Here is a 12,552-nt window from a genome sequence, read left to right on the forward strand (position 1 = left end):
CCTCCCTCGGAAGGTGGCAGTCGCCACCCGCGCGGGCCCCGCGCCCCTCCCCCGCCCGCCGCGAGGCGCGGAGCCGCCTCGCCCCGCCCCGCCCCGCGGCGGCCCCTTCCCCTCTCGCAGGGCCGGGGCTCGCCCGCCGCCGGCAGCCCCCGCCGCGCCCCTCCCCCGGCCGCAGCCCACCCCTCTCCTTCCTCTTCCTCCTCCGCCCCCACCCCGCTCGGGGCTCGCCCGGCCTCGGGCCGACACGGCGCCCGCCGCCGCCCCCTCCCCTCCCGCCGGCTCCTCCGGCACCGCGCCGCCACGCGCCGCGCACACCTCCGCCTCCCCACCCCCCGCCCTCCTCCCGCTGCTGACGTCTGGCTCTGCCCGGCTGAAAACTCCGCGCCGCGGCGGATGCGGCGGCTCTCGGCAGCGCGGCGGCGGCGAAGATGGTGGCGGCTCCGTGCGCCCGGCGGCTGGCGAGACGCTCCCGCTCTGCGTTGGTGGCGGCGCTCACCGTGCTGCTGCTGCAGACCCTCCTCGTCTGGAATTTCACCTCCCTCGACGCCGGAGAGGAGCAGCGCGGCGCCTCCGGCCGCGAGAAGCGGGACCGAGGCACCGCCACCGGCGGCGAACACCGCGCGCAGCCGCACCGCCGCGGGGCCGGCGCCGTGCACGGGAAGGCGATGGTACGTGCGGGAGCTCCGCGGGGCCGCGGTCGGGGCGCGGGGCGGTGCCGGGCAGAGCTTCCCACGGAGCCCTCCGAGCGGCTGTGCCGGCGGGCGCGGCGCCGCTCAACTTCGCCTGGGGCCGCCGCGTGCCGCGGGCTTCGTGCAGGCGTTTGCTTTTTTCACCTGAAACCGCGCGGGCGCCGCGCTGCTTCTCGCCCGGCTCTGCCCGGCTCGTAGGTTATAGGCAACGCGATTTAATGTAACGGTGCCGTTGCCCACCGAACGCGTAGGGCTCCTGAACGCGTTCCCTCTCTCCCCGTCTTTTTTTTTTTTTTGTCTTTTTTTTTTTTTTCATTTTGCAATCCGGACCCTCAGGGGCCGCGCAGCGTCCGATTCCCATCGCGTTTCGGAGCGTTCCGGCGGAGCACCGCCTGTGCCGCTCGCGCGGTGGTCGTGCTGCGGGCTGCGAGACGTTCAGTTGTGCGCTGTCCGTTAGGAACGTGAGCCGCTTTGTCTGCTCTGGGATGTCTGTGTGCATCTTGTGAGGGAAAGCAGCAGCAGATCGGTGCTGAGCGGGATGGGGCACGGGGACCGCTCCTGGAAGGCAGCGCCGTGCGGTCCCCGTGTGCCAGGTGTGATTGCTGAGAGCCCTGCCCGGTTCGGCGCTTGACTCTCTGCGTTGCCGTATGTTGGTACGCACTGCTTTGAGAAGTCCAACTATTGGATTTCCGCGGTTTTTTCTCCAGCCCTGCCGTCTGTCTCTCCCGGTCCGGTCCTTCATCATCTCATCTCCCCCTCGTTTGCCCGGAGCTTTTCCCTCTGGGTCTTTCTGTGTGGGCCGACGAGGACCGTACTGCTGCCAGGCTCCATACGGGGCTGGCTCCAGCCCTGCTCCTCGCCTCGGGAGCCCTTCTGCTCCATGGGCTCTGGGTGGCCGTCGGGAGAGCACTGCTCACAGCTGACTTGCAGACATCCCAGCCCTGTACCTGGTGCGATGGGATGGGCACCCAGTGCAGGGCTGAGATGCTGAGAAGTGCTTCCCATGCTGGGGCGGTGTGCATGGAGGGCTCTGGGTGTGAGGATCTGGGAGCTGTGACTCACTGCTGCGTGCACACAGATTTGAGCGGAGACCTAAAGATGGAACATTAGGGTTCCTAGTAGAAGACTTTTACTAAAAAGCATATCAGTACTCCCCTGGTTCCCTCTGTAAGCGGTGGGACTGCAACACGCAATCCTGCAGCTGGCAATGCCATGCTGCAGGCGAGTGCTGTGTTGAGAGGGGATGATGGTTTAAGACAGCCTCATGGTGTTCGTGACTCTGCTTCACCTGCACGCAGGGATGTGGCTCCATGCTTAGAGCTGCTTGGCCAAGCTCTGGAAGCCATGTGTAAGACCGAGCCTTTGGAATGTGGGACAGTTTGTGCAGTGCTGCCCCAGTGCTGTGCAGCTCCTGGCACTTCCAGGTCCAGCTCTGCATTGCTCATTGCACACATGCACGTACCCAGCCTTGCTGTGTGCTGTCTGTCTTCCAGGCAGGCCTGCTTTTGGTTTCAGGCTCAATTCACACAGAAATTCTCTGTTCAATGGAATTACATGACGCAGAATCAATGTGAAAGATGTCTTTTTCTTCCCGGTGCTTTGTTTCCATGTTAAAATCTAATTTATGTAGTGCCTGTGCAAAGTTGCTCTCCTTTTCAGCCCAAGTTTCCCATCGTTGGTGTATGTCAGATTGCTTTGCAGTGCCAGGAGGTGCAGGCTGTGTGAGCACAGCGCTGCCGTTACACCCCGATGTTGATGGCCCCAGAGCCCATCCCAAGTGTTTTGTTTTTAAACATTTCTCATTCTTGTCTTTCAACCAAAAAGCGCTGTACAGAAGACGGCTTTTTTCAGCTTTCTATCTGAAAGTTGCCCTATGAGGTTACAGTGTTTTTATTTTGATTTTTGTCTCTGATCTATATGGAACACTAAAACTGTGGTACATGCCTTACTCTTCTGAGTCAGACATCAGAGAGCAGCGCGAGGATTTGGTCATCTATGTCTGTGGGAAAGGAAATGCAATTTGATGCAGATGTTTAAGCGGTATTAACATTTTTCTGATAAATGCTATCTGATCCATGTAGTCGTTTGAAACATGGAATAACACCATACTGTGTTGTGGTTGTGGTGTTTTTTTGTTTTGTTTTGTTTTTTGAAAAAGGTGCTGCTAAGCCTAATTGACTGTAAGTTGCCAAGTTGGCAGGAAGAAATGATTTAGAAAGGAGCTATTCTGTAACTGCAAACGTTCCCGGGGCTGGATCTGTAGGCCAGCTGCATCTGGGGCTTTCAGTACTTATAGGCAGTTTCCTGTAGTTGTTCTATGTTGAATTAAATCGGGTGATAGATATCTTTAAGGAAGTATGAATTGTAGCAGTGACTTCAGTGGGTGCTTGCCACCACGTGTGATTTTCACAGCTGTTGGGCAGCCTTTGCATGGTCTTTCTGTGTTCTGCAGCACTCCAGCAGTAAAAGCAAGCAAGGATTCAGCAGCAGTTCGCTGCTTCGTTGGGGTGCAGGAAGTGGCTGTCGGTGGGTGCTGTGCACTGGGAGTCCAAAGGGAGGGTGGAGGAATGTGCGTCCCTGCTGCAGGGCTGCTGGAGATGGAGGGAGGTGACAGCAGGCTCAGGCTACCTGCAGCTGTGTGCCGTGCTCCCCCAGCTGCGGCTGCACATCCCTCGAGCAGGCAGTGGCAGGGCTGTGTCCCAGCTCCTGGCGCCACGCAGCACTGCTGTTACCACCTGTCTGCCAAGCACAGTGCCAGCAGTCACTGTGCAGCCTGGAGAGGTGTGGTTGCTGGCTTTGGTTCGGAGCGCTTCTGTAGTCTGGGATGTTGGGGATTCACTTTAAAGGAGTGGCGTGCTTCTTTGGCATGGTGCTATCTCAGGGCACCAAATGCAGCTATCAATAGCTGGAAGTGTTGGAACTGGGAAACATGGAGAGAGAGCGTTTGTGTGGGAGGGATGAAGGTTGTCTAACTCTGAGCAGAAGTTAAGCTGTAGAGGATGGTCCTGAGGATCGCTGGTGCCTCTACCCTTCGTTTTCCTTTTTGCAAGGTGGGTCCCTTGCTGCTCCTGGGTGTGGAGCTCTTGAGAAGAAAGTTTTCAAAGGGAGATAAGAAAAACAAGCCTGTTATTTCACCTCTAACTTAATCTTTCTGCTTCAATCAGTGAATAGGTTCCACATGTTATAACACAGGTGATACTTGTCTTCTCATCTTCCCCTTGTTAATGCAGACAGGTGGCCTCACTCATTCCAGCTCTGAGTGCAGGAAGGGTGCAAGGGAGCTACATTTGTGTTCACCCCTAGGACAGGGTGAGCTATGCCCTGCCTGCTTTCTGTATGCCTGTGGGTGTCAGCGGAGCAGCTGAGCTAACAGCCTTAGGTTGAGAGCAAAATGCATGGCATTGAGCTGTGAGGTGGCTAGAAATGATCCATTTCTAAGGAGAGGTACTGACTTAGCTGTTAAGTACCTTCTGCTTGTTAATGGGACCTTAATCATGGAGCAGTGCAACTTCACTAACAATGGGAAAAGGGGAATGGAGGCTGCTAATTATTTTGTAATGGGAAGGGGGGATGTATCACATCTGGAGTTAGGAGCTGTGTAATGATTTCTGTGAAGTCTTAGCACTTAGCAAGGCACGTGTTAATAAAACAAACAAATCTTTTCAGTAACAGAATTAGTATATGCATTATTTAAGAAGAGTGCTAGAACTGGCTCAGGCTGACAGACTCCTGCAGCAGTTACCTCGTTAAGGATCTTTCTGTGGGATGTGGGAAGGTGTATGAAGTGGATCTGTATTAATTGGCTGTGCTATCTGAAGTCTCTGCCAGGCCACTGGAGTGCTTTCTTGTTTTTTTTTTTTGTTTTTTTTTAACTGTATGATGGGTTTGTGCAGGTGTTTCCTTTGAATTAGAAGCACATTATTTTTTGGTTTGCTTTTTTTTTTTTTAGCAAGGGAAGACCAACTGTTGCTCTATGTTACCTGCTGCATCTCTCTGCTGTCTTCAGAAGTACTTTTCAAAGTATCTTTTCTCTCTGTATTTGAAGTCCACGATAAGTGATACAGCATCTTATCAGTGTTTGATGAAGAGACAGAAATACAGTGAAAGAAAGAAGTCAACTTAGTTTACAAGGACAGTCAAATTTTATAACCTCGAGGATTAACTTTAGTGAAGTACTTCCTGATTTTTCTTCACAGTACTAAGATTGGGGAGGGAAGCAGGAGCGGAACAGGGAGCTGTGCTGTGTTCTGGCTGCTGGAGAGACCCTGGAGAAAACTGAGGCTTGTGTGCTGAGTTGACCCTCTTTCCCACTCCAGCCTTCTTGTTGGAAGTAATGTGTCTGAAGTGTGTTTTGGGTATGAAACTTGCTCTTGGAGCTGTCACCATGCCAGCTCTGAGTGTGTAGTAGCACAATTCATGATGAGTAGCTGTGTTCTCAAGTGCTCTAGTCTGATTCTTAGACTTGGTTGTTGTGGTCCTCCCTCACAGCTTTCAGTAAGTGTGTGCCCTTGGGTGCAGTACCTCCATCTGTGGGATGGGCAGGAGGGCTCTGGGGGGGAGCAGAGGGTGAAGTTGGTGTCCTGGTTGTGTTTCCCTGGCCTCTGGACATCTGCAACAAAGCCTTCAGAGCCACGTGTCTAAAAGCAGCCTCTCCTTTTGGGGTTTCTTGAGTGTCCAGACTTGGTCCTCTTTGGTCTGATGACTGTGCTTTCTTTCCTCCAGAGAAGCTGAGCAGTGGCAAGCTCTGTCTTTATCCTTTCCATGTTTGGTGCTACAGCTGTCCCATTCTGAGCACTTAGGCTTGGGCTGAAGCTCGCAGAAACCAGGCTGCTAATGAACGGAGAGAGCTGAGTGATTCCAGAAGGCGATCGAGCTCTCTCCAGACCTGAATCTCTGCAAATGAGCTGGAGAGACCACGGCGGTTCTGCCTGGAAACCTGCTGTGCCTTGCAGGAGTCCATCCCTCATAATACAAGATCTGCTGCTCTGCTCCCCAGGCTGCAGAACAAGTTTGGTGAACTTCCCATTTTTGACAGAAGTGTTGTGGACTGAAGTAATCAGGCCTTGTGAAATAGGTGTTCAGCTAAGACTGGGCCCAACTTGCCAGCTGCCATTGGCTGGCGTGGCTCCACTGAACTCAGCACACCAGCTGAGGATTCTGGACCCACAAATGTAATTATTGTTGTAATAATAGCGTCAAACAAGTAATCATTATTTTTACTCTCTCTTTTCATTTCAAAATGAGAAAATAATTTCCTCTTGGATCAGTGAAAGTAATTTACATTAGGCACAATATTGGTCTACATGGAAATATAATTATTATTCATTTGTATGGCACCATCTGGGCGCTAGAATTTTTACAGACCTATGTAAGGAAGGATCCCTGCTTGGAGGAGCTTGCAGGCTGGATGGCAGGTAGAGCTGATAATATCCAAATGAGTCATGAGTGTCACTGCTGTGGTGCTGCCATCACTTGCCTGCTCAGCACAGGGCTTCCACTGACTGCCTGGAATTGCTCTGTGATTGGTGTTACACAGTGTGAGGGTAGGATGAGTCAAAGGGTTGATCAGTGGGGATGAATTGGGAATGAAATTGACAGGAGGCTGCTGTTACAAATGGGCTGCCCAGCTGTGTCCCCACAGGTGAAGGAGATTTCCAGACTTCAGTTGGAAGCAAAAATTGTTTCGCTGTCTTGGGGACATCTGAGTGCTGTGAGCCTCTCTTCAGCAATGCATTAGGCAGAGGGCCGAAGGCTTTCCTCAGGTGAGATGTGATCTAGAAGGTAAGAGACAGGGCTTTGTAATGCTGGATGTACGAGCAGCAAGTGGTACTGCCTGAACTTCTGCATGGTGTGACATTGCTGAGCTCATGCTTAATGACAGATACCAAAAGGGTCATATGCCGAAGTTGTGTGACCCCTTGTTTGTGGAGATGATGGGAGAATTTCTCCAAAGGTCATTTTTGTTGTTGTTTTGACAAGGAGTTTAAACTTCACCACTGCTATCAGTTCACCAGTTTAAAAAGAAGTTGGCTGAGGAAGCTTTCGTACTGGAGCGTGGTCAGATCTCAGATGCTTCCCATGTATTTTATTGTCACGCAGCTGCCTCCACTGCTGCTCACTTATATTATTAGAGAGCATTAGTAAGTGGAGTGTTTATTTAAAACAGTTCTACAAAGCCGAATAAGACTGCACAGTTCAATTTTACTTGGATTTGGTTGGATGAGTCATGGGCACTCATTTTTCCTTCATGCTGCAGCCTTCGCATGTCCTTCAGATGTACTTTTTGGTTCAGTTATGTTGATGCAGTCTGAGCATTTTTCTTACAGTTGATGGCATTCGCTGACTTTCCTTAATGCTGAGTTCTGAATTTCATGCTCTCTGAATTTTTGAATGGTTTTTGGTTTTGCTCTTAAAGCCAGGCCTGTTTGTAGTTAGCTTTGTTCTTTATAATTGCACACTTTGATTGAGGAGGACACATGGTTCAGTTAAAACGTGTTATTTTAAAAGAAAAAGCAGTGAAGGTCGTGACTGTATTGACTACAGTGAAGCAAGTTCCCTGAAATTATATCCAGCTCATTGACCCTTACTTGAGAAACGAACAGACAAACCTGAAAAATGACATTTCCCTGGCAAGCTTTTAGTTCCTGCAGAATGAGCAGCCGCATGCCGGAGATGCACGGATGCTCCTCTTGTCGTGTCCTGGGGCTCAATGGGAGACGGCTGCCTGCACAGCGTGGGGAGCTTTTGGCTGCTGGGTGTTGGCCAGCTTTGTAGTTGGGGTGTTTTGCCCTCAGTCGGGGAGCATATCTGGAGCCCTAACTAGCTAAGTGGCTGCCTGCTAACTAGGGTCTTTTAAACCAAACCTCTGTGTGGGAGTGGGATGTTAGCAGGAAGCTGCTTCAGTCATTTTGAACCCTATAGCAAGTGTGGATAGGCTGGTGATGCCACTCACGGGAAAACAGCAGCTTGTTGCCTGTAGAGGACCAGATTTGGGTAGGTGGAGGTGGTCTGTATGTAGGCCCCTAATTACATTGACTCGGATGCCCACAGGCTTGTTTATGCTCAGACAGCTTTCTGTGGAAGCTGCCACAGGCGCTGCAGTCCGTACCCGAGGGCACCCAGCTTCAGCAGCTCAGCCTGCGGTACCTGGAACCCTAGCAAACAAGCTGAAGAGGAGTCAGCGTAGTAAACAAAGCTGTTAGTGTGTATAGCAGGGCACTAATAATACTTTGCACAGCGACTGTGCCTCAAATTGCTTGCATCTTGGCATTGCCTAGGACTGAGTTTAGTCACTCGCTGCAGAAATAGAAACTCGGAGGTGCGCTGTGCTCGGGGCGTGCGTGGAGCAGAGCATCGGCAAGGAGCTCGCTGGTTCCTCCTTGGCAGCCTTACAGGAGACGACGTGCCAGCTTTCAGCGCAATATTTTGATAAGTCATTGGTTCCTATTAAAATAATAATTATGATGATAATTATAACTGTAGCTGGCTCTCAGACTGAGCAGCTGAGTGGAGGGTGGGGGGAGCAGGGCTGTGAAATACTCGCTGTGTGTGTGTGTTTGGATCCTGCCCGTTGGGTTTGGAGCATGTGGCTGAGGATGCTGGGGTGCAGGATGTGCTGCAGCACTGATCCTCATCCCCTGCCTGAGCTGCTGGTGACAGGGATGTGAAATGCCATAGTTTGCCTTGATTGCAACATCACCCTGATAAAATGCTGCAATAAGCTCTGACTGTGGCTTTCTGCTGTTAGCACAGCGCCTGAGACTTTGCAACAAGGTTATGGCTCTTGCCCCTGCAAGGCTGGGTCGGACCCTGGTAATATTGCTGCTGCTGGGAGGGGTCTGTGCTGGTGGCATCGCAGCCATGGTGGCACTGTGCTGTGCCTCTCTAATCCAGTTCAGCATTAAACATTTACACTAACTGAGCTGCCACTGTCTGACCCCCTGTGCTGAGGGACCGCAAGTGATTAACGAGTATTTGTTAGTAAAAGACAGTTTCAGATCTGCTCATTTTCCAGGTTGTAAACAGAGATCTGCCCTCAAGCCCCACAGTTGCAAGTTATGGTATTTTTCTCTTTTGGTTTCTTTTCAAGCTGGTTTTTGTGTCCCTGGATGCTGAAGAGAAGCAGGTGGTGTTGCTTGTTTCCTGGTGCTTGCGTGGTACTGCAGAACTTCTGCATCTGGATGTGCTGTGGGGTGTGTGGCCTTTTGCACATATTCAGCATGGCAGAATTTGACCCAAGTATGTTTCATATGAAAGATAAGGACTTGTCTTCATATAGCCAAATACATGAGCAAGTGCTCCATGGGTGTTTGACCCCCACAGAAGTGTGACACGCATACTTAAAAATCCAGCCTTAGACTTTCTCCCAGCAGTTCTTTTTTTTTGTCCATTTCATTGCCATCACTGATCTGTCAGACCAAAAGCTGTCTCATGCCGGCTGATTGTAACCATGAGGTTGTCTCATTTTGCAGTTGGAGTCCCTGGGGGATTTTCACGTTCTAGCTGTGGGTGAAGGTGAAGCAGTTCTCACATCACGCACTTCCTTGTGAGCGCGTACAGACAGAGGGAAGCTGAGGCCTGACAGGTCGGCTGGTTCTTCAGGAGCCCATGTTGGGGCAGTGTGGGCACCTCTGCAGCCGTTGGGGACTTGGGCTGCTTCCAGGTGTCACCAGTTTTGTAATGAGTGTTCATTGGCCACATGCAGTGCCAGAGGTGCTTTCAGTTTGCAGAGGGTGTAACTCTTGGGTAAGTGAGAGTAAGCCCTCAAATTTCATGCTGTCCTGGTTTTAATTAACTTCTGGGTTTTGTTTCTAGTTGAATTACGAGACCTCTGCAGACTTTGATCTGAACTCTGCCACCTCAACAAACTTGTTTGGTGGTTGGAAGCCATCTGCAGCCAAGGAGCAAGGTGTTGTTTTGCTCGTTAGCAAACTTCTGTCTCGTGTTGCTATTTTTAAGCTTGTGTTGTGTACTTCCCCTGCAGCCGGAGCAGTTTGCGTCGTGGCTCAGCCGGCGGTGCTGATGGTGGCACAGTTCCTTCAGAGCTGGATTCATAGCATTGGAAAGTAAAACACGGCAGGTCTCTGTTAGCTATTTGGTTATCAGGAGCTTCGTTACGGAAGAGTGTTTCTCTTCTGCTGAATGAGTTTGTGAGCATTCATTTTACTTGCTGCTGTCCGTGAGCGGTTTGCATCCTGGCTTGTGGCTGCCTGCTCTGCCTGCTTCCTGTTTGTTGAAAATAAAACTTCTGCAGCATCTGTGTCCCTGCGTGTTTAGACCTGTTGCTATGGCTGGGATAGGAGAGGTGCTACAGTAGTTTTAAAAAAATCTCATTAGTAAAGTTGTTGGTTATTTTATTTTACTTTTTTCATCATTTAGTAGGGCAGAATGCATTTGAGATCTGACACTGTTATTCTTAAGCGAGCAGATATGTGTGCCCATGTGCTGTATTCCCTCATTTGGTCTCTGTGCCAGCTGATAGCAGCGAGAGTTGTCTGTCTGGCTGATGGACTGGGTTCTTCAGACTGACGACTCTCCTGCAACGTTTCACTTTGCAGTATCCAATTTAAATGATCCTGTGGCCTGACAAGTCATCTCCTGATGGGGATTGAGCTGTTCTAAACAATTGTTACTTTTGGAAACTCTTCACTTAGTTTAGTGTTGTTGACACCCTGATCATTATCCTGTATAAGCATGATGTATGAGAGACTGTTGTGCAGACTGTCTTGGAGGCACCTTTCCCAACTGAATTTCAGCTTTTTCTGTGTGCTCTTGGGGAAGACAGGTCTGTATGAGCTCGGGAAACTGAACGCTGGAACTGAACTGTGGGTCTGCAGAGCTACTGAACATCCTTACTGGGAGCTGCAGGCAGGATGTGAAATGATGCAAGAAGGGTCATGTGAATGCCGTCACGTTAGGGTTTATGTAGGTTCTATATATTCATTTAAGTTGTTGGACTCAAATGGATTTTAAAATAAAGGTGTTTCAGTTGTCCTAAAGTGCTCTATAATATATATACCATTTATTTGCTAGAAAGTCTTTTTTATATAGGTTTTATAAATACTGGTTCTGTAAAGCCTAAAACTGCTTTCAGTCTGATGTGACTTGTATTAGGCAGTAAGTTTGAATCAAAATACTGCTTAAAATTATTTCAGCTTTCCATGTCTTCCTGCTCTGCACAGAAGCTGAAGGGAGGAGACTGGCCTGGCTGGGTTCTTCCTGGCTGCAGTGGGATTCCTTGACAGTCACTTTCCATTTTTAGTGGTTTTAGGAGTGTTGAAACTTATAATTTGGGATATTTCCTGAAGGCCTTTAGTATCCTGCTGGCCTTGCTGGATCTCTTTCGAATCATGCTGTGTTAATGATTTCATGTGATGCAGTATTACTGAAGATGCTTATGTAGGAGGAAGGCATTCAGGTGTGCTTGATGCAAGGAAGCATTATTTTGATGGAAGGATGTTGCATCCATCTGTATTGCATTATGCTTCACCTATAATACTTTCAGCCTTCTTTAAGGAAGTAGTATATTTCTGTAAAGGTTTATTTGTGGACTTAATTGGGTCAGCTTTGATGGGTGTAGGTGAAGTTTCTGAGTGTGTTCAGCCTGCCTGCTTTGTCTTCAAGTTAGAATCATAGAATTGCTCAGGTTGGAAAAGACCTTAAAGGTCACGAGTCCAACCACGACCTAACCATACTACTCTAACAGCCTTCCACTAAATTATGTCCGTGAGCACTGCATCCAAATGGTTTTTTAAACACATCCAGGGATGGTGAGTCAACCACCTCTCTGGGGAGCCTGTTCCAATGCTTTACAACCCTTTCTGTAAAGCAGTTTTTCCTGATATCCAACCTAAACTTACCCTGGTGCAACCTAAGGCCAGAGGATGATGCTGCTTGTCACCTGGACATAGAGCTGTTGATGACAACCCTCTGGCTATGACTTAGCAGCCAATTCCTTATCCACTGCATAGTCCACCCTTCAAATCCATCTCTCTCAATTTATAGATGCTGTGGGAGCATGTTAAAGGCCTTGCAAAAGTCCAGGCAGATGGCAGAATTTCTCTTCCGTTTGTTCACTAATGCCATCACTCCATTGTAGAGGGCCATGAGGTTGGTAAGGAGTGACCTTCCCTTGGTGAAGCTGTGCTGGCTATCTTGGATTACCTGCTTGTCCCTCATGTGCCTTAACATCTTTTTCAGAGGGAAAAAAAACAAAATCTTGGACCATCATAGCTGTTGAATTGACGGTGCTGAGTCTTGAGAAGAAACTGTCCTTCTAATCCTCTAAAGCTAGCTGAGTAAACAGAACACAGATGTTTCCTTGCTGGCAGTACACCATAAAGACATTGGTCAGCTGCAGGTTGGTGTTGTGCGCACAGAGCTGGGGGTCAGACAGTGTAGGCATTGCTCAAGAAAACTTCCTGCAGGGTTGAATGGACTTCCAGAAGAATACTGTGTGCACAGTTCAATAGTCATTTAAGGAATTGCCAAAAGCTGCTTCCCACAGGTGTAAGTTGGCAAGGATGCTGTGATGCTGAGGTTGTGCCTGACTCTGGGGACACAGACTGGGTGTGCAGTGGTTGTTCACCTGTACTGTGGGGCAGCTGCTTAGCTGACATGGTGAGGCCAGAATCCTGACCAGTTCTGCAGGGCACCTGAGGTGCAGTGTTGCTGTGGGATGGGGGCTTCTGAGGTACCCAGCCCTGAGCAGCTCCCTGAGCAGGAATGACGTCTAACTACAGCAGTGTGTGGTCAAGCTGCACAGCTAGCTTGGGAAATCTGCCTTATATTCTTCCTGACAGTGCTGAATTTGCTATTGTTTAAAGAAAACTCTGTTCTTGGCATGTGTGCACAAGGACTAATG

The 12,552-nt window shown here is 49.9% G+C and overlaps 1 protein-coding gene across 2 annotated transcripts in view; it reads left to right on the forward strand.

The window, feature by feature from the left end:
* The first annotated feature begins 285 nt into the window (after positions 1-285).
* The window catches only part of XYLT1 (xylosyltransferase 1), a 152,837-nt gene continuing 140,570 nt past the window's right edge, over positions 286-12,552 (forward strand). The window contains exon 1 of one of the 2 annotated variants that reach the window (XM_085237164.1): positions 286-668. In XM_085237164.1, the coding sequence (XP_085093290.1) occupies positions 429-668 (240 nt within the window). In that variant the 5' untranslated portion in view covers positions 286-428. The remainder of the gene's footprint in view (positions 669-12,552) is intronic. The other variant, XM_085237163.1, reaches the window with a different exon arrangement.

Source organism: Meleagris gallopavo, chromosome 16, assembly GCF_905368555.1.
Source record: "Meleagris gallopavo chromosome 16, MGAL_WU_HG_1.1, whole genome shotgun sequence".
Lineage (NCBI taxonomy): Eukaryota > Metazoa > Chordata > Aves > Galliformes > Phasianidae > Meleagris > Meleagris gallopavo.